General features: G+C 41.7%; 4 protein-coding genes across 19 annotated transcripts in view; 1 reads left to right on the plus strand and 3 right to left on the minus strand.

The window, feature by feature from the left end:
- LOC137173322 (histone-lysine N-methyltransferase 2C-like) overlaps positions 1-3,142 on the minus strand; it is an 80,579-nt gene extending 77,437 nt beyond the window's left edge. For 10 of the 11 annotated variants that reach the window (XM_067578099.1, XM_067578098.1, XM_067578094.1 and 7 more), the window contains exon 1: positions 2,724-2,987. The gene's annotated coding sequence lies outside the window, so the exon portion shown is untranslated. Of the gene's footprint in view, positions 1-2,723; positions 2,988-3,024 lie in introns of those variants that run through there. The other variant, XM_067578093.1, reaches the window with a different exon arrangement.
- Positions 3,143-4,525: 1,383 nt separating this feature from the next.
- xrcc2 (X-ray repair complementing defective repair in Chinese hamster cells 2) lies at positions 4,526-7,837 on the minus strand. 2 transcript variants are annotated; one of them, XM_067578154.1, is made up of 6 exons: positions 7,721-7,836; positions 7,099-7,180; positions 6,869-6,904; positions 6,606-6,800; positions 5,314-5,590; positions 4,526-4,929 (listed from the first exon to the last, which is right to left on the minus strand). In XM_067578154.1, exons 1-6 carry the CDS (start codon positions 7,739-7,741, stop codon positions 4,623-4,625), a joined length of 918 nt encoding a protein of 305 aa, XP_067434255.1. In that variant the 5' UTR covers positions 7,742-7,836; the 3' UTR covers positions 4,526-4,622. The 2 variants fall into 2 exon arrangements, with proteins under 2 accessions (XP_067434255.1, XP_067434256.1); XM_067578155.1 differs by lacking the exon at positions 6,606-6,800 and having other exon boundaries at positions 7,721-7,837.
- A 529-nt stretch (positions 7,838-8,366) lies between these two features.
- On the minus strand, positions 8,367-16,950 carry LOC137173334 (caldesmon-like). Of its 2 annotated transcripts, none has more exons than XM_067578134.1 (5): positions 16,744-16,950; positions 15,197-15,569; positions 14,304-14,594; positions 10,466-12,324; positions 8,367-9,621 (listed from the first exon to the last, which is right to left on the minus strand). In XM_067578134.1, the coding sequence occupies exons 1-5, from the start codon at positions 16,750-16,752 to the stop codon at positions 8,941-8,943; spliced, it is 3,213 nt and encodes a 1,070-aa protein (XP_067434235.1). In that variant the 5' UTR covers positions 16,753-16,950; the 3' UTR covers positions 8,367-8,940. The 2 variants fall into 2 exon arrangements, with proteins under 2 accessions (XP_067434235.1, XP_067434236.1); XM_067578135.1 differs by having other exon boundaries at positions 14,304-14,591; positions 16,744-16,949.
- Positions 16,951-19,830: 2,880 nt separating this feature from the next.
- The window catches only part of LOC137173324 (NLR family CARD domain-containing protein 3-like), a 121,352-nt gene continuing 118,069 nt past the window's right edge, over positions 19,831-23,113 (plus strand). For 2 of the 4 annotated variants that reach the window (XM_067578105.1, XM_067578106.1), the window contains exons 1-2: positions 19,831-20,066; positions 21,416-21,535. In XM_067578105.1, the coding sequence (XP_067434206.1) occupies positions 19,939-20,066; positions 21,416-21,535 (248 nt within the window). In that variant the 5' untranslated portion in view covers positions 19,831-19,938. The remainder of the gene's footprint in view (positions 20,067-21,415; positions 21,536-23,113) is intronic. The other 2 variants (XM_067578103.1, XM_067578104.1) reach the window with 1 other exon arrangement.

Raw genomic sequence — 23,113 nt, forward strand, 5'->3', positions numbered from 1 at the left:
CCCCCCCCCCCCCCACTATGTGTCTGTATCTTTTATACCGAACAGTGAGGTGGGATAAAGGTGCAGCGTTCCCGCCCGCTGTGTAAAAAGTCGTTTCATTACACTGAACATGATAATATTCAGGAAATGACAGAATATTTATATATTATAAAGAAAGACTGGAAAGGACTTAGTGGTGCTCAGTTTTACAGTATTTCACTTTGAGTTGACTTTAATGAACTCACAAGTTCATCATGTAGTTAGAAAAGTAATTTCTGTGTTCATGTTTTATATGAACAATAATTTATTATGAACATGAAATTGAATTTTCCTTTAAAAGAAAAGTTTCTGTCAATTATAGTTGTTAGAAAGAGAAGTAGAGCATCTCTTTCATGGCTCCATGTTTTTACGTTGTTAAGACAATTTTCTATCATTATAAGCAATAAAGTTATTGACTGTTGAAAGCAGAGTGTTGTGTTTGGAGCTCTGACAAGAGTCTTCAGGTCTCGACCAACATTTTATAAAAGATTCAACTTTTCACTCAAGTTATTAAACTGATGTCATCATCTGTATTAAAAATATAATATTAGATTCAAAACAAATGCAAAATAGAAGTTTGTTGAGTGGCGGTTGAGAGCTCTGTGTACTTTTAGTAGTACTGGAGGATTTGTATATCGCTGTGTTAGTACTTTTACTGCAGTAACAGATCAGAGTTCTTCTTCTTCTTCTGATGACACATCTCGTTATCAGTGTCGTTACCAGACGAGTCTCCTCGCTCATTAATTATGTGGCCTGTCCTGTGTGATAACGCTCTGCTTGTTTTTCTTGACACCTGATAAAATTATTTCATAAAAAAAATGAAATAATTTCACCTCCACTGCAACAGACTGAGTGTGACCTCTGACCCCGGCCTGGAGCCTGATCACAGATATCTCAGGTACGTTCAGCAACAGTCGGAGAGAACGAGGACTGTTATTTAAAAACTAAAACACACCTTCTTCTTCTGATTTCACTGGATGCTTTTCACAGTGAACTGAACATCTTTACACGACGACGTCAGCTTGGACTCATCATAGAGAAACGGACTGAGTGGAGGTTCAGATCAATAAAGGACTTAAATGATTATTATCATTGTTGGCTGTGATTCACTGAACTGTATTTGACAGATTGTGGAACAGGTTATTATTAATATCATATAAATGCCAAACATTTATTTGCAGCTTCTCAAATCTGAGGGTTTTTGTCATACATGATTGTAAACTGAATATCTTTGAATTTTGGACTATTGAACAGACAAAACAAGACAATCAAAGACATTTTTCACCATTTTCTGACATTTTATAGACAAAACGATTAATCAAGAAAATATTATATTAAAAAAATATAAATAAATATACAGAATTTGTAAAACAAATGTCAGAGTCCAAGGTGACGTCTTCAAACACACAAAATAATGCCAATTCATTTTCTGCTGATCAACTGATCAATTAATGATTTCAGTTCAATCTACTCTCGTCTTTACTCGGATAAACTTGATATTTATCTTAAACTAAAGACTTTTTAACATCTCAGTGGACAGGTAGGTCATGATGACAAGAAACCAACTAAAATCTCACAAGAACAAATTCTGGTGACTGAATAAAGAGTTTGTTTTGTTTATTTGAAGTTTGTAGAAAACTCAGTCAGACGGAGACTCATCAGACCGTCAACTGGTCCTGAAACCTGCAGGATGGACGTTTATAGACTAAAACCAATGATCAAAATATTTAACAATCATGAAGGTAATCAATAGCTGTAGTCTTAATGACAACATGAGATACACACCAGCACGTGTCCACATCATAACATGTACAACTGCAACTCACGTTTATTTTAATTAACGACTATTTCTCGATTAATTGATTAATTTAGTCCTTAAAAAGTCAGAAAATGGTGAAAAATGTCTATCAGTGTTTTTCAAAGCCCTTGTTCACCATCAAAGATCTTCAGTTTACTGTCACAGACACTAAAGAAACCAGAATATTCACATTTAAGAAGCTGCAATCAGACAACTTGAACTTCTCTTTCTTCAAAAAATGACTCGAATATAATCAGAGAAGTTGGCAACTAATCGACTAACTAATCGTTGCAGCTCTAACAACATGCCTTGAAACATGTAACATATATTGACAGACAGACGTATCGATATAGTTGAGTTATCAGCCATGCCTGGATTACACTAATCTGTTATCAATTGGTAATAACTAGTCAGGATATGAACCAGAACCAGGATTGAAATGTAATAACGCGTTAAGGATGTAGCTGAGAGGTTTACACTGCCGGGTTACCGAGCTAATATAAAACCACACCAGCAGAGTTATAACGAGGATTTCACTAATTATTCATCTTTACTGACTGACTGCAGCGCACCTACACACGGATTAAACGTTAAACCGACTCAGACGACAGGTGTCACTCAGTCATGATACGTGAGCAGTATCACTGCTGTAAATTAAACTAAAAGGCAGAAACAGAGCTGTTAGCTGTTAGCCGTTAGCTTCCACGGACCGCCCAGTTGACGGATCACTTCTCTGTTAGCATTAGCAGAGGCTAGCATGCTAGCTGTTAGCGCGCAGCAGAAACGCGCTTATTCGCCTCCCGCTCTAAATGTTGGTGTCTGGCGTCAAGTTAACGCAGGAAACTGTCAGAAAACTGAGAAGCAAACCTGCTCAGGTGTCGAGAGAAATGAGGAAAAGCCTCCTTACTGATTTGATGCAATTCTCTTTTTCCTCTCCAGCTTTCAGCCAACTTAAACCGATCTGTTTAAATCCAACAGCGAGCTTCTCCGAAAGATAACATCCGTCTCATAAGTCTGGCATGACAAGATTTCCCGACGAATCATTCCCGTTGATCATGGAAGAAAAAAAGACGGTTTTTGCTCTGAAAATTGGCGAAAAATTAAAGTTGAAGCGGTCGCTCCGTCATGGAGGCCATGTTTGGGCGACCGAAGCACCGCCTGTCAGCGACAGCAGGAGAAGTAGGTCCCAGAAAACATTAATACCGTACCGGAGCAGAGACGTTCACCGGGTAGAGTTTATCTTTCACACGCAGATAAAGTCAACAGTCAGCCGGGAGTGAAGGGTTAAAATGTGAAGGTTTGTGTGTGTCGAAGGGGTTTCATTTGTTTGTGTTGTATAAAAAGTGTGTCTGACCCCGCGGAGGGATCTGTCAGAGGGCTGCTCTGGTGAAGCGGTCTGTCATCAGATTTGAAGACCCGGACTGGATCCGCGAGGAGCCGGACTGCGGCTGCGCGCCTCAAACACGGGGCGAACTAACATCCTTCAAACATGATGTTAATATTTTATACTTTTAAATACAACATCACTGCTTTACATTTAAAAACAGAACTTCCACACACAGAAACAAGACGGTCCGCTGAACAGTTCAACATGTTTTACCAGCTGTCAGATAAATGTGCTGCAGACAGCATTTCCCTCTCAACAGTAGTGGCGTTTAAAGCAGGATGGACATATGCAAATAAAGAACCTCATATTTGTACTTTAAGCAGTGCTCAGGTGATGAAGTATCACTCCTCCATGAAGTAGTTGGACTTGTGAGAGATTAAAAACAGAACTGTCTGTTGTGTGTCTCCAAGCATGATGACATCACTGTGACATCAGGGTAATTTTCTCCAGACACTAAGGACCGCTCGATCCACCTACAGGATCACAAGAACATCTGTAATTACCACTAGATCCACTTACAGGATCAGTAGAACATTTGTAATTATCACTAGATCCACCTACATGATCACTAGGACCTCCTTATTACCACTAGAACCACCTACAAAACCCCTAGAACATCCTGGACTACCACTAGAACCTCCTAATGGACCACTAGAGTCACCCACAGGACCCGTAGAACCTCCTACCTGACCACCTTAATGAACACATAAACCATGTTAATGACTTCTAAAAATAACCCTCTAAAAGGCCTCTCGAACTTCCCCACTGATCATTAGAACCACCTACAGGACCCCCAGAACCTCCTCAATAACAATTAAAACCACATTAAGGACCGATAGAATAATCTAAACTACTGCTCAAACCAGTAACCAGTAGAACCAGCTTAAGGACCTCTAGAACACTGTTAAGATACTTTAAATAATGTTCAGATAGGTGAAAAATGACAGTAAAACTTAATTTCGATGTAGAGTCTTAATGAGGTGTTGTTTCACTACAAGCTTCAGTGCTCATTGGAACATACTATAAATAATTATTTTAATATTTAATTTAACAGATCATCGCTGATCCAGATGTGAAAGGTTCACCTGAGCTATACTGCCAAATACTGATCCAGCCTTACATCTCAGTACTTCCTGCTGTGCAGCAAAAGCTAAATTATCAATAATCAATAATATGTCCTGGATCACAACTAATGTTTACTGAACTCTTCTAACAAATGTATTTATATACTCTCCCCAAAATATAAAAAACTTTTTTTTAAAAACTTCAAAAATTGCTGATCTATAACTAATAAAACATTATCACAAACAACAAAAATTACATCCTGTACAAATAGCTTTTTATTTACAATTTGGACAAACAAGTTTCATCTGCAGCAAATCAGATGACCTTCTATAAGAAACAGGAGGAGGTGACCGTTCAGACAAACTCCACTCCTCCTTCTGTCACGCAGAAGGAGCTGCTCCTGTAAGCCTTCGTCCTGGAGGAGGAGGTAGAGTGGACAGTGAAGACCTGTTGTTTCCTTTGCTCCTTCCCGCCTCCTGCTGCGGCAGCCATGTTGTTTGCAGCCTCCTGCCTCGAGCACAGCAGCCGGTGGGTCACCAGCCGTTGCCAGGGGCGACAGAGGTATGGCCGGTCGGACTCGGAGGAGGCGGAGGAAGAGGAGGGTCCACTGTAGCTCCTCCTGATGGCGTGGCAGGTGGCGAAGACAGTGATTCTGTAATCCCTGAGAGGGGGAGCCACAGGTCAGACTGAGACTGAGCAACATATAAACCCCACATGAAGTGTGAGAGGCAAAGTGTGGTTCCACCACAAACCTCCAGAAGAGCTCCAGTGCTCCCAGTGTGTGGAGCTCTGCTGGAGGGATGAACATCATTCTGCCAAAAGATGTCCACTAGTTTGGTGTTTAGATGATAGTGGTGGAGAGCACTGTCTAACATGTTGCTACAAAAACCTCACCACTAGAACCACCTAGGAGACCTACAGAACATGTTCAATAACCATTAGAACCTTATAAAGAACTCGTAACACCTCCTTGATAATGTGTAAGACCCCTAGAACGTTCTCAATAACCTCCTAATAGACAGGTGTCGGGTTGATTGACAGCTACCTGAGCAGTCGGCCCAGCAGCTCTGCACACTTGCTGAGCTTCTCTTCCTGCTTGGCGATGCTGGCCCCGCCCTCACAGCGGTCCAGCCAATAGAAAGCAGAGATGCTGTCGATGAGGACGAGCGCCAGGCCCGGCCGTGATGACAAGGAGGTCTCCAGGAAGTGAAGGGTGAGGAGGAGCTGGGAGGAGGAAGAGCAGTGGACGACCAGGAGGCGAGCCAGACATGAACGCAACGCCGCCTCATCTGAAGCCACCGAGGGCGAGCTGGTAGAGAGAGCTACATAGACACACAGAGATAGAGAGATAGAGAGAGAGAGAGAGAGAGAGAGAGAGAGAGAGCAGGAGGGTTGTTATTTTGTTTATTTATATTTTTGTACTAGAATCACCTTTATGTCCACTGGAACCACCTACAGAACTCCTAGACCTACAGGAGCTAACCTAACCTATACAACTGGACCCCTAGAACCACATCTAGAACCTCTTCAGTGCCCTCTACAACCCCTTAAAAGGACATCTGGGACCTCCTCAATTACCACTAGCACACCTATGCCACCTATAGTGCCTCTAGGACCTCCTCAGGGGCCACAAGAATCACCTAAAAGGACCTTTAGAATCGTCAATGGCCACAAGAACACCCTGAAGGACGCCTGGAACTTCCTCTATAACCACTAGAACCAGCCAACCACCTAAAGGGCCTATATAACCTCCGTTATGACCACTAGAACTACCTAAGGGACCACTAGAGCTACCTCAATGACCACTAGAACCATCTACAGGACCAATAGAACCTCTCAATGGCCACAAGAATGGCCACCTATAGGGCCCCCAGAAACACCTAGTGGAGGTCAACCAGTTGATAGGTTTGGCAGATGAATCAGCACCGATAGGACGTTTTACAAATCGGTATTAGTGGAACTTGGTTCTGATAGCAACCAATAGCTGAGCAGTCTCCACCAATCACGTGGGGACATACATCACGCTAGTTACTGTAAGTGCAATAAAACCTTTGCGAGTTAAAAGGCACTAAGTACTTTATCAAACCAGCTGCTCAACAACACACAGCGTGCTGGTAAGGCTAATAATGAATTGTTACGAACAGGCTAAAACGATAGCTGTCTGTATGTAGTCTAACTGTTTATCTGAGTTTGCCACAAATCTTAAAATTTGGCAAATTCTTGTAAACTCAGCTGCTAGCTGAGACAAACCAGCCCCCCCCCTTCCCTTTACCAGTGGCAGTTTGGGCTGACAGGCAGGTGTGTTTACCACCGAGAGGTTACTTATAGGATTATCACCTGGGCCAGATCCTCCCTCAGAGGCAACAGCATGTGTATGTGTGCCAGCGTTCAGTCTGCTGTCCAGGATGCTGACCAGTCGTAACATGTCCAGACTGTAGTCAGTGTCCACAAACACAACGTCCACCTCTAGACCGCCGGCCGCCACTGGCAGCACACAGCGACACAGCAGGTGGTAGAGCAGCTCCGTCTTACCTGAAACACACACATACAGTTAAAAGGCAGATCAAACCAGGTAAAAGTCAAAAGTTAACTAAACTCACCTGTTCCCTCCGTCCCATACAGCTCCACCACCTCACCTAAGAGGATCATGAGAGGTGATCAATGACTCAGTTCAGGATATGTGGTAACAGTTAGCGCTAAAACAGACTTCTGTTGAAATGTATGGATGTGTTTTGTTAGTGAGAAGGCTCACTGAAATCAAATCATTAAGGTCATGTGATGTGTGGTGATGGCAGATATCAGCTGACAGGGAGAGGGCGTGGTCAGTCACCATGGTCAGGTCCTCCATCTTCAGGAAACAAACGAGGTTCGATGTCCTTCAGACAGCGACGAGCCTCCAGACGAGCAAACAGCTACAGAGACACAAAGTTGATCACTCTGTTGTATATAGACTGTACCATGTGTTACTGCACATAGACTGTACCAGCCACTATATATAGACTGTACCAACATGTATTACTGTATATAGACTGTACCAACATGTATTACTGCACATAGACTGTACCAACCACTACATATAGACTGTATTAACATGTATTACTGTATATAGACTGTACCAACATGTATCACTGTATATAGACTGTACCGACATGTATCACTGTATATAGACTGTACCGGTTTCTGTAAAGACTAAGTTCACCGGGACATAAAGTTGTTCAGTGTTTCTCATTAACTCTACTGCCCCCTGCTGCTGGATAGACAGAGACCCTGCACTTCCGGTCATGAATCAGAGAAAAACTGAACGTGTTTAGATAAAAACAGAAAATATTAGTGTACAGCTCAAACTGTGAACCTGGGAGAAGTTGAGTCAAATCTTCTTTTACTGCCAGTTAAAGTCAAACACAAATACTCTGTTTCTTTAGTAAGATGTCATGTAGCGTTTATTTACTCACCTGAGCGCCGCTTTCAGTCATTTCTGTACGAACTTCATCCTCAAAACAAAACGCCGCCGCTTCTGTTTGAAGTAACTTCCTGCTACTGCCGTTTACCGTAATGGACGCTGGATGACATTTTACCGTAATGTCTGGTGCGCCGGCGCATTTAACGTGTCCTCCTGTGGTGGCGGAAAGTAACTAAGTACTCAAGTACTGTATTTAATTACAGTTTTGAGGTACTTGTACTTTACTTGAGTATTTCCATGTGATGCTACTTTCTACATTTCAGAGGGAAATATTGTACTTTCTACTCCACTACATTTATTTGACAGCTTTAGTTACTTTTCAGATGAACATTTGACACAATGGATAATATAACAAGCTTTTAAAATACAACACATTGTTAAAGATGAAACCAGTGGTTTCCAACCTTTTTCTCTTTTGACGTCTTACAAAAAGCAGTGTGTAGTCGGGGTCACATTTCACATGTCTATGAGTTGTTAACAGCTCCACCAAATAGTGATTTTTCCCTCTAAACTTCTCACATGGTCAATATAAACAAAGATGATGAGTGCATCTTCATCATATATTTATATTGTGCTAATTTGAGCCAAGTGTGAAGAGTTTGTTCAGATGAACAGTGCCGTGTGCAACATGAAGCCAGTTTCTCAGTTTTATCAGTTACAGTTTAATAAATCTACTGAACACCTGACAATAAATACACATTTGATAAAGAACACAACAGAATAAAAGTCTTCATGCAGTCAGACATAAAACTCAAGTTTTCTAAAAAAAAACAGCAGTAACTTACAGAACAGGCTGGGAGGAGCCAACCTGTGGAAAACTATTATTACTATAATCTATAAAGTGTTTCAGTCACTTATCAACCCCCCCTTAATCTTTCAGATACAAAGACATCTGAGAACGTCTGGTAGGACTTTTATATATTGACAAAATAGTTAATTAATTAAAAAAAATAATTGTTTTAGTTAAATTATTTGACCCTTTGTATTAACATGTTTCTGTGTCCTGAGCTGCAGGTTGAAGTGTTTCTTTACATTCAAGTGGTCACATGACACAAACTGTACACAACAATAAGAACAAACCTGTAACTGAACATGTGATAAAACAGAGTCATGAACACGCCTGACACACGTGTGTGCTGTCGGGCCGAGGACGTCAAACTGACTAAACCCAAACGACCTTGACAGACAAATAAAAGTCATCTGATGAACCAATCAGAGGAGCCGCTGCAGTCTGACACAGCAGGGGGAGATGAGGGTCAGCTGACCGCTCTGCAGGTGTCTGGACACGCCCACAGCCTTCTTCAAACATCCTCTTCCTTGTTTTTTGGGTTTGTTTACTGTGTCCTGATTAGTCCAACCTGTCTGCCCTGCGTCCTCAGACCTGTCAATCACTGACATGTCCTCTGAAGCCCCGCCTCCGGCTTCGCTCTTCCTCGCGTGTTTGACTCCTAAGCCATGTGACTGCTCCTCTGACTCCAGGAGATATCTGATTGGTGGGCCAACCATCCTCCTCCTCGGTCTCTGCGGCTGCTCCGTCACCTCCTTTTTCACGTCCTCTTCCTCTCCTCCATCTTCTTCCTTCACACGGATTAGTTTCACTTCCTCCTCTTCCTCTCTCTTCCTCTTCCTCCCTCCATCTTTTTCCTGGCACCATTTTGTGGCAGGCGTCTCCTCCTCTTCTTCTTCATCTTCTTCTTCACTTGTCCCTCCATCTGTCCTAGCATCAACCTCCTGCTGCTGTTTGACGACAGCAGCTCTGGCACCGCCTGCCTCCGCCCTGTTGCTGTGACAACTGCCTGTGTTGCTGTGGTGATGGTGGCGGTGGCGGTGCAGGGTGTTGCCGTGGTTCAACTCGTTGTGACTCTTTTTGCAGGCGACGATCAGACCGCACACCTGACCAAAGACAGGTAGCACACAGGTGGGTTATAATCACACTGTCAGAGTTACAGCTGAATCTATCAGTTGATTAATTGATCAGTCGATGGACAGAAAACCAAACTAACTGCATTATCACTGCACGTATTTCAACTCAAAGCTCCACTGACGCTTTTCTTCTCACAAAACAGTGACCTCACTGTCAGAGACACTAAACTGTTATTCGATCTGTAATGTAGCTGTAATAAAACTCCAAACTGTTATACAGTTTAATAAAATAAACAGTATTTAATTTAGACTAATGTGTTGATTTTAATCCATGTATATGTGTGTAAATGTGGTGATATGTGTACATATGGAGCTCCAGAGGCAGCGCTTCTGTTCTGTCCAGTAAAAACATGAAGCTTCACTTTACATTCAAACTAATGTTGCAGCTACAATTGTTAGATTTCATCTGTGAGACCAACATTTATCTTCCAGAAGGAATTATATCATATATCTAAATGCTGCGGAGACATTTGAGCCAGCGGTGAATCAGCAAAGAGCTGCAGATCAGTTCATGGATCATGTTCTTCCCGGGATGACCACATGTTGACCGGCCGATCATCTCAGGAGTCGGGCTGCTAGCAGCTGAGATGAGCAGCTGGTCCAAACATCTCCCAACACATCCCAGCAGGTTTACAGACTGGAGTTACTTTTTCCGAATAAGTATGTCATACAGGTATTTTTTTATACTGCAGATTTTGTTTTGTTTGCTACACTTTGGCCAAACCAGTATGTGCTGCTGGTATAGTCACTGGTTTTCCAGTTCAGCCTGAGTCATGTGAGATCATGTTCGGTGTTTGTGATGGTGAGGACTCACCTGACAGAGCTGCCACCATCTGTCCATCTCTACGTCCTCTGTGGACGCCTCCCTGCTGCTGGCTGTCCTCTGCAGCTCCTCCCTTGTGTCTGTCCAGATCCTAAACTCCTCCTCCTCCTCGTCCTCCTTCTCCTCCTCCTCCTCCTCCTCCCCTTCCTCCTCCTCCCCCTCCCCCTGCTCTTCCTCCTTCTTCAGCCTCCTTTTCCTATTCACCCCTTTCGCTCTGCTGTGATTGGCTGCTGACAGGTCATGTGACTGCTCCTCGGACTCTACCAGGTATCTGATTGGTGGACCGACAGTGTTCCTCCTCGGCCTCCCTGCCTGCTGCATCTCCTCTTTTTTTGTCTTCAGGGGTTTAATGATGACGCCTCCGTCCTCCCTCACCATCAACTTGTCCTTCCTCTCCTGCTCCTCACACCTCCTCTCGCCTTCGTCCTCCTCCTTCCTCTTTTCCTCCCCCTCCTCCTTCTCCTCCTCCTCTTCCTCCTCCTTTTTCTTCTCCTCCTTCTCTTCCTCCTCCTCCTGATGATCCTTCCTGATGATCGGTCTTTTCATCTTCACCCCTTTCACTCTGCTATGATTGGCTGCTGACAGGTCATGTGACTGCTCCTCAGACTCCACCAGGTATCTGATCGGTGGACCAACAGTGTTTCTCCTCGGCCTCCCTGCCTCGTCCTTCTTCTTCTCCTCCTCCTCCTTCTTCCTCTCCTTCTCCTCCTTCTTCTTTTCCTTCTCCTCGTCTTCCTCCTTTTTCTTCTTCTCCTCCTTCTCTTCCTCCTCCTCCTGATGATCCTTTGTCAGCCTCCCATTTAGCCTTTTCCTGTTCACCCCTTTCGCTTTGCTGTGATTGGCTGCTAACAGGTCATGTGACTGCTCCTCGGACTCTACCAGGTATCTGATTGGTGGACCGACAGTGTTCCTCCTCAGCCTCCCTGCCTCCTCCTTCTTCTTCTCCTCCTCCTCCTCCGCCTCCTCCTTCTCCTCGTCCTCCTCCTGCTCCTCCTTCTCTTCTTCCTCCTCCTGAGGATCCTTCTTCAGCTTCCCGATTGGTCTTTCCATCTTCACCCCTTTCGCTCTGCTGTGATTGGCTATTGACAGGTCATGTGACTGTTCCTCGGACTCTAACAGGTATCTGATTGGTGGACCGACAGAGTTCCTCCTCGGCCTCCCTGCCTCCTCCTTCTTCTTCTCCTCCTCCTCCTCTTTCTTCTCCTGTTCCTCCTCTTCCTCTTTCTTCTTCTCCTCCTCCTCTTCCTCTTTCTTCTTCTCCTCCTCTTCCTCCTTCTTCTCCTCCTCCTCCTCCTCCTCCTCCTTCTTCTTCTCATTCTTCTCCTCCTCCTCCTCTTTCTTCTCCTCCTCCTCTTCCTCCTCCTCCTTCTTCTTCTCTTTCTCCTTCTTCTCCTCCTCCTTTTTCTTCTTCTTCTCCCCCTCCTCCTCCTGATCCTTCCTCAGCCTCTTGATCGGTCTATTCATCTTCACCCCTTTCGCTCTGCTGGGATTGGCTGCTGACAGGCCATGTGATTGCTCCTCAGACTCTACCAGGTATCTGATTGGTGGACCGACAGTCTTCCTCCTCAGCCTCCCTGCCTCCTCCTCCTTCTTCTCCTCCTTCTCTTTGCTGTCCTCTCTGGTGTGTTGGATTCGTCCTGTCTTGTCACGGCTCTTGTGTCGCCCTTCTTGTTGGATTGAAGGTGTCTCCCTCTCTTCTGATTGGTCGATGTCCTGACACCCACCGGGCTGCAACAGCTCCTCTTCGTCAGCCTTCATCCTCATCTTGCGGCGGTGGGCAGAGCTGCCAGGTCTCTTCGTGGTGCATTTGGTCGGTTTGAACATCAGCAGGTGTCTACCAGTCGCTGTCACTACAGAAGAAGACACAACGAGATGCTGTCATTAAAGAGACGCAGTCAAAGCTCAAACGATGGAAACCACAGACTGTATATAAAAATGGACGACGCGTCACATTTAACCAGACGCACCAGATGGTTTGTTACACAGAAACATCTGAGAAGTCGTCTTCGGAACCTGTTTGGAAAAGGGCGGCACTTTCAAAAGATCCTTGGCAGGCGTTTGGATGGACCATCTGTCTATCCCCGTCTTACCTTGCCAGGCATCTGGATTCATGACACTGATTGGTTCGGTCACAAGTGCGTAACTTGAAGCCTGATGAGATGGATTCTCGTGTGATCTCATGAATCCAGCTGCCTCACGAGGTAAAGTCACATTTATCTTTCAGGTAGTGGAACAATGTTTTCCTCTGAAGTAGAAGGATACAGGTGCTTATTTTTTAAGTGCTTTGGAGGCATTTTGTAAGTTATTTCAGGGTACAATTACTTAGAATAGTAACATAATGCAATATGTTTCAGAACCTTGTGGAGTTCCACAAGGTTCTGTCCTTGGACCAATTCTATTCACCTTGTATATGCTTCCTTTAGGTAATATTATTAGGAAACACTCCATAAATCTTCATTGTTATGCAGATGATACCCAATTATATTTATAAATGAAGCCAAATGAAACCAATCAGTTAAACAAACTCCAAGCATGCCTTAAGGACATAAAGACCTGGATGACCTGCAATTTTCTGCAACTAAACTCTGATAAAACTGAAGTTATTGTGTTTGGCCCTAAACACCTTAGAAACACATTATCTAATGATAAAGCTACTCTGGATGGCATTACCCTGACCTCCAGCACCACCGTAAGGAATCTGGGAGTTATCTTTGATCAGGATATGTCCTTTAACTCCCACATAAATCAAATCTCAAGGACTGCCTTTTTTCATTTACGTAATATCACAAAAATCAGGCACATCCTGTCCCTAAAAGATGCAGAAAAACTAGTTCACGCATTTGTTACTTCTAGGCTGGATTATTGCAATTCCTTATTATCAGGCTGCTCTAACAAGTCTCTAAAGACTCTCCAGCTGGTCCAGAATGCAGCTGCACGTGTTCTGACTAAAACTAGAAAAAGAGACCACATTTCTCCCATTTTAGCTTCGCTGCATTGGCTTCCTGTAAAATCTAGAATAGAATTTAAAATCCTTCTCCTCACCTACAAAGCCTTTAATGGTCAGACACCATCATATCTTGAAGAGCTCATAGTACCGTATTATCCCACTAGAACACTGCGCTCCCAGTATGCAGCTTACTGGTGGTTCCTACAGTCTTTAAAAGTAGAATGGGAGGCAGAGCCTTCAGCTATCAGGCTCCTCTCCTGAATCTTCCAGATTCGGGTCCGGGGTGCAGACACCCTCTCTATGTTTAAGAGTAGGCTTAAAACTTTCCTTTTTGATAAAGCTTATAGTTAGGGCCGACCAGGCTCGCCTTGGATCAGCCCTTAGTTATGCTGCTATAGGCCTAGACTGCTGGGGGACTTCCCATGATGCACTGAGCTCCTCTCTCCTCCTCCTCCTCCTCCTCCTCTCCATCTGTATGCATTCATGTAACATCAATGCATGTCACTAACTTGGCTTCTTCCCCGGAGTTTTTGTGCTCTCTTGTCTCGCAGGAAACCCTAGGATGCAGACCAACTGCTGTCCAACGTGATGCTGCTGCTATTACTATTGTTATTAGTCATCTCCGTGTCTCTCCCTCTGTCTTTCTCTCTCAACCCAACCGGTCAAGGCAGATGGCGCCACCTAGAGTCCAGTTCTGCTTGAGGTTTCTTCCCGTTAAAGGGGAGTTTTTCCTGCTGCTGCTAATGCAGGAATGTTGGGTGTCTGTAGGTTTAAGTGTTTGGTCTAGACCTGCTCTATGTTGAAAGAGTCCTGAGATAACTTTTGTTGTGATTTGGTGCTTTATAAATAAAACTGAATTGAACTGAAAGTGAAGCAACCTACCGTTATCATGTTTTACTGAGTCTTCCTCTTCCTCCTCCTCCTCCTCCTCCTCCTCCTCCTCCTCGGCCAGGCGGGGGCTCAGAGGAGCGATGAGTCCAGGAGGAGGGGCAGACATGTCAGCAGGAGGAGAAGCCTCACGCTGCCATCCTGTGGTGGGGGACATGGCACACAGAGGCATGCTGGGTAGCAGCGTGGGAGTGTAGGGGGGGCAGAGCAGGTAGAGGACGGGGCCACTGGGCGTCCTCTGTAAGCTGCAGTGCTGCAGCAGAGCGCCCCCTCCTGGTTCACCTGCTTGTACACACACACACACACAGACTGATAAACATCACTGTAATAACCCATCTGATTAATACCAGGCAGTCTGATATCCTTTAAATCTTTACAGACTGGATTTTTACAAATTCAGCTGTTTACACAAATATAATTAAACATAAATATATATATATATATATATATATATATATATATATATATATATATATATCACCATTATGTACAAGCAAGTGGGTGAAAACAACAACAAGTGGACAACAGCATATAATGTCCACAGACTGTGAACTGTAAACAGGATATAAATAGTGCAAAGTGTCCTGAATAAATACTGTCTGGGTAAAAAAAGTGATAATTTACTTTATACACATAGTGTATGTGGTTATATTCAGTATATACATATGTATATATTATGTATTATGTACTATAATATGTAATTTGTAGGTACAGCGGATGTTTTTAGGTTTACAGGCTGCACTGTAGAAGCAGATTTAGCCTACCTCACAGCTTTATGTCCTCAATTACAGGAATTTTGGGTTGCAGTATTTTCTTTTTGAACTTCCGGTGTTCATCACATGCAGTTTTATAAATGATCGTCTGATTTAACTCTTCCTGAGTCTCACCTGTGAGTCTCCAGCTGATCCGTTGAGTCAGCAGGTCCACCTGGACGGTAGCATCTCTCCTCTCTGCTGAGTCGCTCTGGCAGCCCACCTCCCTCCTCTCCTCCCCTGCACTCTCCCACTGACGGTCCAGTGACCCTGCACTCTCCCACTGACGGTCCAGTGACCCTGCACTCTCCCACTGACGGTCCAGCGATCCCCTCTCCTCCTCTGGACTCTCCCACTGGCAGCCCACCTCCCTCCTCTCCTCCTCTGGACTCTCCCACTGGCAGCCCACCTCCCTCCTCTCCTCCTCTGGACTCTCCCACTGACAGCCCACCTCCCTCCTCCTCACCACCTCCTCCTCCTCCTCCCTCTGCTCACTCTCCTGGATCATCTGCACAACCACAAAACAGCCAAGACACCAAGTTCAGTCTGGACCGACTCCACTGACATCATAAATAATGATGACATATTTATAAAATAAAGCAATACTGATATTTAATGAGTGAGGATTTCATGTGGACACTGTTCAAATATATTTTCTTAATGACAGTGATCCTGTAACTCACTTATGTTCACTTTGTTTCATACTTCCACTCCACCACATCTCAGAGGATCATTTTGTACTTTTTACTGCACTACATTCATCTGACAGCTGGAGTTACTTTACAGATTAAGATTTTATACACAATCTCTTTATCAAATAGTTTTCATCTGTAAATGATTGATAAAAGTCTAATTTTCCTTAAAAAAAAGATTAAAATTAACTTGATTCAAGTGAGCTGATTAATCCGTTGAGCAACTATTTTGATAATTAATCATTTAGAGCAGAAAATGCCAAACATCTGATGTTAACAGCTTCTTAAATATGATGATTTTAAATTGATTTTAATTGGTCTTAACATCGTAGTAAATTAAACTTTATTTGGTTTTAGACACAGTTAGACATTTGGTAACATCACTGTTGGCTGCAGGAATGTGTTTATTAATAATTCATCTTCAGACTCATATTTCATAATTCAAACACAGCAAATTGCATCTTTCTCTCTTTTGTAACCAAATGTAAACATTTTGTAAACACATTGATTTCAATTAAAAACAGGTTAAAATATTCAGCAGCAGGTTTGTTCACTTTATTTTAAGAAGAAATTGTTTTTTAGATTTCAGCTGTAAAACCTAAATGTGAATAAAGTCGTTTGTAATAAAATTATGCTTCTACTGACCAACTGCTTACACATTTATATACTAATTATGTTAAATATTAGATTATATTATATTCTCACACGTTACCACTATGAGGCATCAGTACTTTGACTTTTTATACTTAAAGAACATTTAGCTGATAATACTTTTGTACTTTTACATAAATTAAATGCAGTACTTTTACTTGTATTACATTACAGTTGGCTAATGGAGTATTTATATTGTTACTGCAGTAAAGGATGTGAGCTGCCGTTACATAAAGTACTTTATATTCCCGGTAACAGCAGAAGTAACGTTACTCCGTTACACCAGCTAGTTGTTAAAGTGTTTACTTTACTATAATCAGTTACTGAGGTTTTTCTTACCAGAAGCATCGTGGAAGCAGAATTTTCTCGGTTTTCAGATCCAGAAACAAAACTCAGCGATAAACGGTTTGTTCAGACGACATTTTGTGTGTTTAAACGTGTTAAACTGACAGTTTGTAACGCAGTAAATGTAAAGTTTTAACTGTTTTTAACTGTGACTCGTGAAACTCGAAGTGTTGATGTTTTTATCCTCCAGCTGCTGCTATACTGCCCCCTGCAGGCCGGAGGCTGAACCGCAGCGGGGGAAAGTACATTTACTCCAGTACTTCTACTACTACTTTACACTTCCACTCCACTACATTTCAGAGGGAAATATTGTACTTTCTACTCCACTACATTTATTTGACAGCTTTAGTTACTTTTCAGATGAACATTTGACACAATGGATAATATAACAAGCTTTTAAAATACAACACATTGTTAAAGATGAAACCAGTGGTTTCCAACCTTTTTGGCTTTTGACGTCTTACAAAAAGCAGTGTGTAGTCGGGGTCACATTTCACATGTCTATGAAATGTTAACAGCTCCACCAAATAGTGATTTTTCCCTCTAAACTTCTCACATGCTTTCATTTCAATAAATGTTCAAATGATCCAATATTTCAGCAAAAATCAAAGATTAGAGAAAAAGTCCAAAAACTGAAAACAGATTTGTGTATCAGAACTTTGTTTTTTCTTCTTTCCTCTCCCATTAATCATCTCACCACCCCTCAGATTTATCTGCTGACCCTTTGGAGGGGCCCGACCCCTAGGTTGGGAACCACTGGACTAAACTAGCTAACTGTATATAAAGTAGTGTAAACTAGCTCCACCTCCAGCAGCTACAACAGTAACATGCTGCTCTAACACTGATGCTTCACTATTAATAATCTAATGATGTCATATATAATAATATATCAGTCAGAGGGACCAAACCACTACTTTCAATGGGGGTCAATGGAGGTGAGGATGGACTCAATGATGGCAATGTAGAAATGCACCATCATTAACTTTGGAAGGTTGAACTTCTTCAGCTGCTGCAGGAAGTACATCCTCTGCTGAGCCCTCTTGGAGAGGGAGCTGATGTTCTGCTCCTGCTAATGATGATGATGATGGTTCCCAGGAATCTGCCCTGTGTTTAAAATGTTGAGTTCCAAATTGTTTTGTCCGCACCAAGTCACCAGATGGTCAACCTCCCATCTGTAGGCAGTCTCATCCCCACCAGAGATGAGCCCCCAATGAGGGTGGTGTCATCTGCAACTTCAGGAGTTTGACGGAGTGATGACTGGAAGTGCAGCTGTTGGTGTACAGGGGGAAGAGAAGTGGAGAAAGGACACAGCCTTGTACCAACGCTGATTGTCCAGGACTCAGCGATAAGACGTGTTTCCCCAGCTTCATGTGCTGCTTCCTGTCAGACAGGATAGATAGATAGATATCAACTATATATCATCAGGCCTGGAGACATTTCCAACATATAGTCTAGTCTGCATTACAAACTGGAGGAGTTTGAAAGACTGGCTGCATGCCAACACTCACCCTTGCAGTCTTGAGCACTTGAGAGCGTGTTCACATGCTGCCAGGTAGCAGACAGGTGTGTTCACATTCAAAGCAACATCTGTATCCAACAATGTACCACGGTGTATAGCGCAACACCTGTCTATTGGCTGGTTTTAGGACAAACAATAATCAACTGACAAGAAGAAGTTTGTAAGCTGGATTTAGTTTGAATATTTTTATTCATATCCAAACAGTAAATGATGGTAGAGCCTCCACAGATGGTTATCGCATGATATTAACAAAGTGTCTGTTCTTCTTGATGAGACTAATATCATTTTATATCTGACACAAATGTCAAAATAAATATTAAATAGCATATCCATCATCAACAATTTACAGAAATGTTTTTTTCTTAAAAAATGTTATCAGACAGAAACCTTTTATAATAATATCGTATTATGTCTCTTTTATGTTCAGTAAACCTGCAAGCTCTTAGATGACTTGCTTTAATTGCTTTGCATTTCTCCTTTCAGTTCCTGTTTTTAATTGTCATCTGATTGTAACTGTAACACTGTTTTGTTGACTTTATTGTCCCTGAGGGGAAATTTGACTTGGGCAGTTGTGTTACACACTACTGCAATCAACTTAAATATGTAACCAACAAACAGTACAGTGGTACATCAAAGACACAATAATAATTTATATAAAACAAAATAGGAAAGATATATGAAATATTGCACTTGCCTGTGAGGTAAAAGATATAAATACATAGAGATAAAAATTAGGAATTAATCATAAAAACCATAAAACCATAATTCATAATGCATAAAGCTAAAAGCTACATTGTCCCCTAACTTATAAAGCACTACATAAGTACAGACTGAACTGGTTGTTTGTTGAGAAGTGCTATAGATGTTGAGAGAACGTTTTTACATTTGCTGGCTCTGTAACGTCTATCTGAAGGTAATAGTTCATATTCAGAATTCAGTGTGCATGTCTTACAACAGTTCTCAACTGCTTCGACTCCACTCTTACTTCAACAAATCATAGGGGCTTAGTTGTGCCATGTGCAGTATCTGTATTTGAGTGCGTGACTACATTCTGTGGTCTGAACAAATACTGAGACTGTGACAGGAACCCGAACTACGTCACACAAAGCCACCTGTCTACTTGCAAATACCGCAAATGTGGGTGTTGGGACGGACCCAATGTTTAACAGGCAGGAAACTCTAATGAAAGACACTATCTAGGTGCATTATGGGAAATGCATGATCCAGTGTTTTAGGACTTTGATTTTAACCATTCTGTTTTTAATCTGTCTCTCACAAGTCCAGCTGCTTTATGAAAGAGACACTGAATCACTGCTGAGCTCCTGTAAGTAGTTATGAGTCCAGTTTACAAAAAAATAACAAGTCTGAATGTGAAATTAGTAGAATAATCTATGTCTAGTATTACATATATATGTAGAGACTGATTATTTGCTGTTATATTTAATCTAACCTTTAATACTGGAAAATAAGCATTTGATCACGTGTGTGTGTGTGTGTGTGTGTGTGTATGTGTGTGTTTGTGTGTTTGTGTGTTTCTGCAGAGGCGTTTACAACAACTTCCTGGTTTTTTCCAGTTATGGGTGTGACTCTTGTACTGACTTGTTTCTCTTGAGTCTTGTGTTCAGAGCTCACAGTTAATGTTTCTGATGTTTCTCTCAGACTGATGGAAGATGAGTGATTTGGAGGAAGAGCAGGATGGAGCAGAGTCTCTAATATCCAGCTGTGTGTCTATGAAGAGTGACCAATCCAAAGATGATCCTCCACACTTCAGTAATGAACCTGGACCCTCTTCGTGTTTGTAAGTGCTGTTAACTATATTTCAAGCCCATCTACTGGTGTCCATATTAACGGATCACTTGGTCTTTCTGTCTGTGAGAAAGCTGAGAAGAGTCGCCATTTTAGATTTGCTTTTGTAACGATGTGTTGATGTGATCACGGCATTTTTCTTGTGTTTTTCCTTCAGGTTAGGGACTTTGGTGTTACAAGGCTACAATAAAAACATGTTGTGGTGTACATGAGGTTAACCCTTACATACCATTCAGGTCAAATTTGACCCGCTTTTAAGTTTGAGTACAGTAATAACACCTAAAAACACTGCCCTTCTTTTAGAGTGAAATTATATGACTTTTCCCAAAGTAACCCAGAATATATAAAAATGGAAATATTTCACAACTTTGTTTTTATTTTTGTGTGGCTTATACACATTTTACAACAGTAGAGATTGTTCTGGGTTCAATTTGACTCATGTTTATTCAAAAACCACATTTCAAAAATGTTCTTTACATTCAATAACATTCATTGAAATCATGATGGCTGACACATTCTCCTGCTGTTGGGAACAAAGGACCATAATAATAATAATGGTATTTATGAATGAAAAATAGATATGTGCTTCAGACATTTGGTATAGAGACTAATTATGAGTCAGAATATAATCAGTATGTGTGGGTTAAAGCCACTTTGTGTAGAATTAGGAGATGTTTTGCCATCAGAATAATTTGAAAACATCTGAATACCTTTCTAGGGAGGAATATTATTTACTGACATTCACATTTCTTTGTTATCTGCCTTATTCACTCTTTTTAACATTCATTTCCAGTTGTTTCCACTGAGCATTGTACTGGGATTATTCTTTTTAAATGACAGACAAGATGAGATGTGTCCAATGTTTTCTTGGGGAATACAGGAGCTTTCTAAAGTTTGAAAAAATAACCCTGATGATGTCACAGTGATGCCAGTAGGGTATTTTAGGTTGGGCTTGGAGACTACAAATGAGACTGCGAAAGAAAGATACTATCCAGTTGCACTGTGGGAAATGTATGATCTAGTGTTATGGGGGCCAAACCTAAGAGTTTTAGGAACACTATTCCTAAGCTTAGGTGCTGCTGACTGGAATGCATGATCTCCCTGAGTCTTAAAATGTGTCCAAGGGACACTCAGAAGACCCTGGGTCAAGGACCTAGGAGCTTGACTAGTGGTGCGGGGGTCCACAATATCATGTGGGCTCTATGATATATAACATGATATGATATGATGATATGAATATGATAACATGAATGTCTGTACAATACATCCATGATGATTGCTCTGCAATAAATAACACTGTTGTAAATCTTAACACGTGTAAAATCCGTTTCATGTTTTCAGAGGTCAACTCAGCCAGCAGAGAGCAGAGTCTCTAATATCCAGCTGTCTGTCTATGAAGAGTGATTGGTCCAAAGATTCACCTCCAAACTTCAGTAATGAACCTGGACCCTCAGACACAAAGTAAGAGAGAGTTTCAACTGTGAGCTGAACTAGGAAGGGAAAATGCTCTAAAATACTTGTTTTCATGAAGCAGATCTATGAGTGCAGAAACGTTGGTCCACTCTAAGAATGTTTTTTATTCATTCATTTGCAGAAGTTGAAATTACAGCAGTGATTTGCAAATGTACAGTCAAAATCTGAATGAATGCACAAGCTGCAAAACTTGTAATATATGTACAGTTTTTTACTGTCTGTACAGGACGTTTTCAAATCATGCCAAAACCTGAGATTTTTGTTGCAAAAGTGATTTGTACTGTAGATACAGAACAAAGTGAACCACACCCCCCAGTTGGTTTCTGCCTTCACCACTGTCAACCATCTGGTAAAGCTGACATCTAAAATAAAGATACTGCTGCTTTGCAAAAAGGGGATTTAAAGTTAAAAAAGTTTTACTTTTCAAACCAGTAGAACAGTTAGACTGGGCATTGCTTCTGTTTTATTCTTTGGGTTCAAACAGCATAGTTTTTACACAACTTTTAAACTTTTTAAGTTTGGAGGCCAAAGACTCTGTGAGGTTAATAATAAAACTCAATGAAAGTTACTGTAAAGAGTACTGATGCCGTGCTCAGCAACACAAACACAACTGTATTCATGTTATGATTAAAAATACCTTATGCTTGGATATGATGTTCGTTATAGACAGTCTAATCAATGATCAACTTGAGCTAGTGTGGGGTGGCCATGGCATAGCAAACTTATATGAATGGTAGGTGATCAAAATGTGTCAATACAGACATTCAGTGCATCATATTGCTCATGTTACTCATGTTAGCATCCATTTTAATGTTTCTATTCAGTTTTCTATTCCATGTATATTACATTTTCCATTTCCACTGATCACAGTCTCTGGGAAGAAGTGGTTATTTAAACATGTCTATTTTTGATCAGAAACTCTGCTCAGGATAGGCTACTCATTTTCTAAGCATATTTACTCCACTACAGCCGCTTCCCTGTATTATTATATATGACTTCAGGATGGAATGAGTATTTTTTGCTGTTTAGTTGGATGATGAAGAAACCATTCTGAATATGTCACATAAAGAAAAAAATCTTAAAAAGTAATGCCAGACTGTTTCTGCTATCGAAGCAAAGAGCTGAAAAGGAGTTAATGACTGATGAGTCTATCTGACTGAAATGTTGCATTTATATTCATGGGAGCCAATTAACAGTGTTGATTATTTCTTTTAATAAAAGACAAGCTTTCGTTTTTATTTCCGACTATCATCACATTGTTGTCTCATGTTATTTTGAGTTGCAGTGATGAAATCAGAGGTTAAAATCATTCACACTGTCAGCTGTCACTCAGGGGATAAAATAAACTTTGCACAATTAAAATGCAGCTAAAATCATCATCATGTGTTTAGTGTTGTACACTAGCCAGAGTGGAATCAGAAAGTCTGGGACAATAACATGTTTCTACTGTCCTATAAAAATATTTATTGCTCTTTTTTACTTGTCACTGTATTGTAACTCAGGACTTTTGTCCATGTCGGGATCCTGTAGGAATAATGACTCCATTGATCTGATTGGTCAGTGTTT

Source organism: Thunnus thynnus, chromosome 21 (assembly GCF_963924715.1).
Source record: "Thunnus thynnus chromosome 21, fThuThy2.1, whole genome shotgun sequence".
Classification (NCBI taxonomy): Eukaryota; Metazoa; Chordata; class Actinopteri; order Scombriformes; family Scombridae; genus Thunnus; species Thunnus thynnus.

Excerpts from the sequence above, each read along its gene's own strand:
- xrcc2 (XM_067578154.1), bottom strand. The coding sequence starts at position 7,741 with ATGACTGAAAGCGGCGCTCAG. Across the intron at positions 6,905-7,098 it reads AGATGGAGGACCTGACCATG|GTGAGGTGGTGGAGCTGTAT; the intron begins GTGACTGACCAC and ends TGATCCTCTTAG. Across the intron at positions 4,930-5,313 it reads CTGCTGGGCCGACTGCTCAG|GGATTACAGAATCACTGTCT; the intron begins GTAGCTGTCAAT and ends TCCCCCTCTCAG.
- LOC137173334 (XM_067578134.1), bottom strand. Across the intron at positions 14,595-15,196 it reads GATCAGCTGGAGACTCACAG|CAGGTGAACCAGGAGGGGGC; the intron begins GTGAGACTCAGG and ends TGTGTGTACAAG. Across the intron at positions 9,622-10,465 it reads GATGGTGGCAGCTCTGTCAG|GTGTGCGGTCTGATCGTCGC; the intron begins GTGAGTCCTCAC and ends GTCTTTGGTCAG.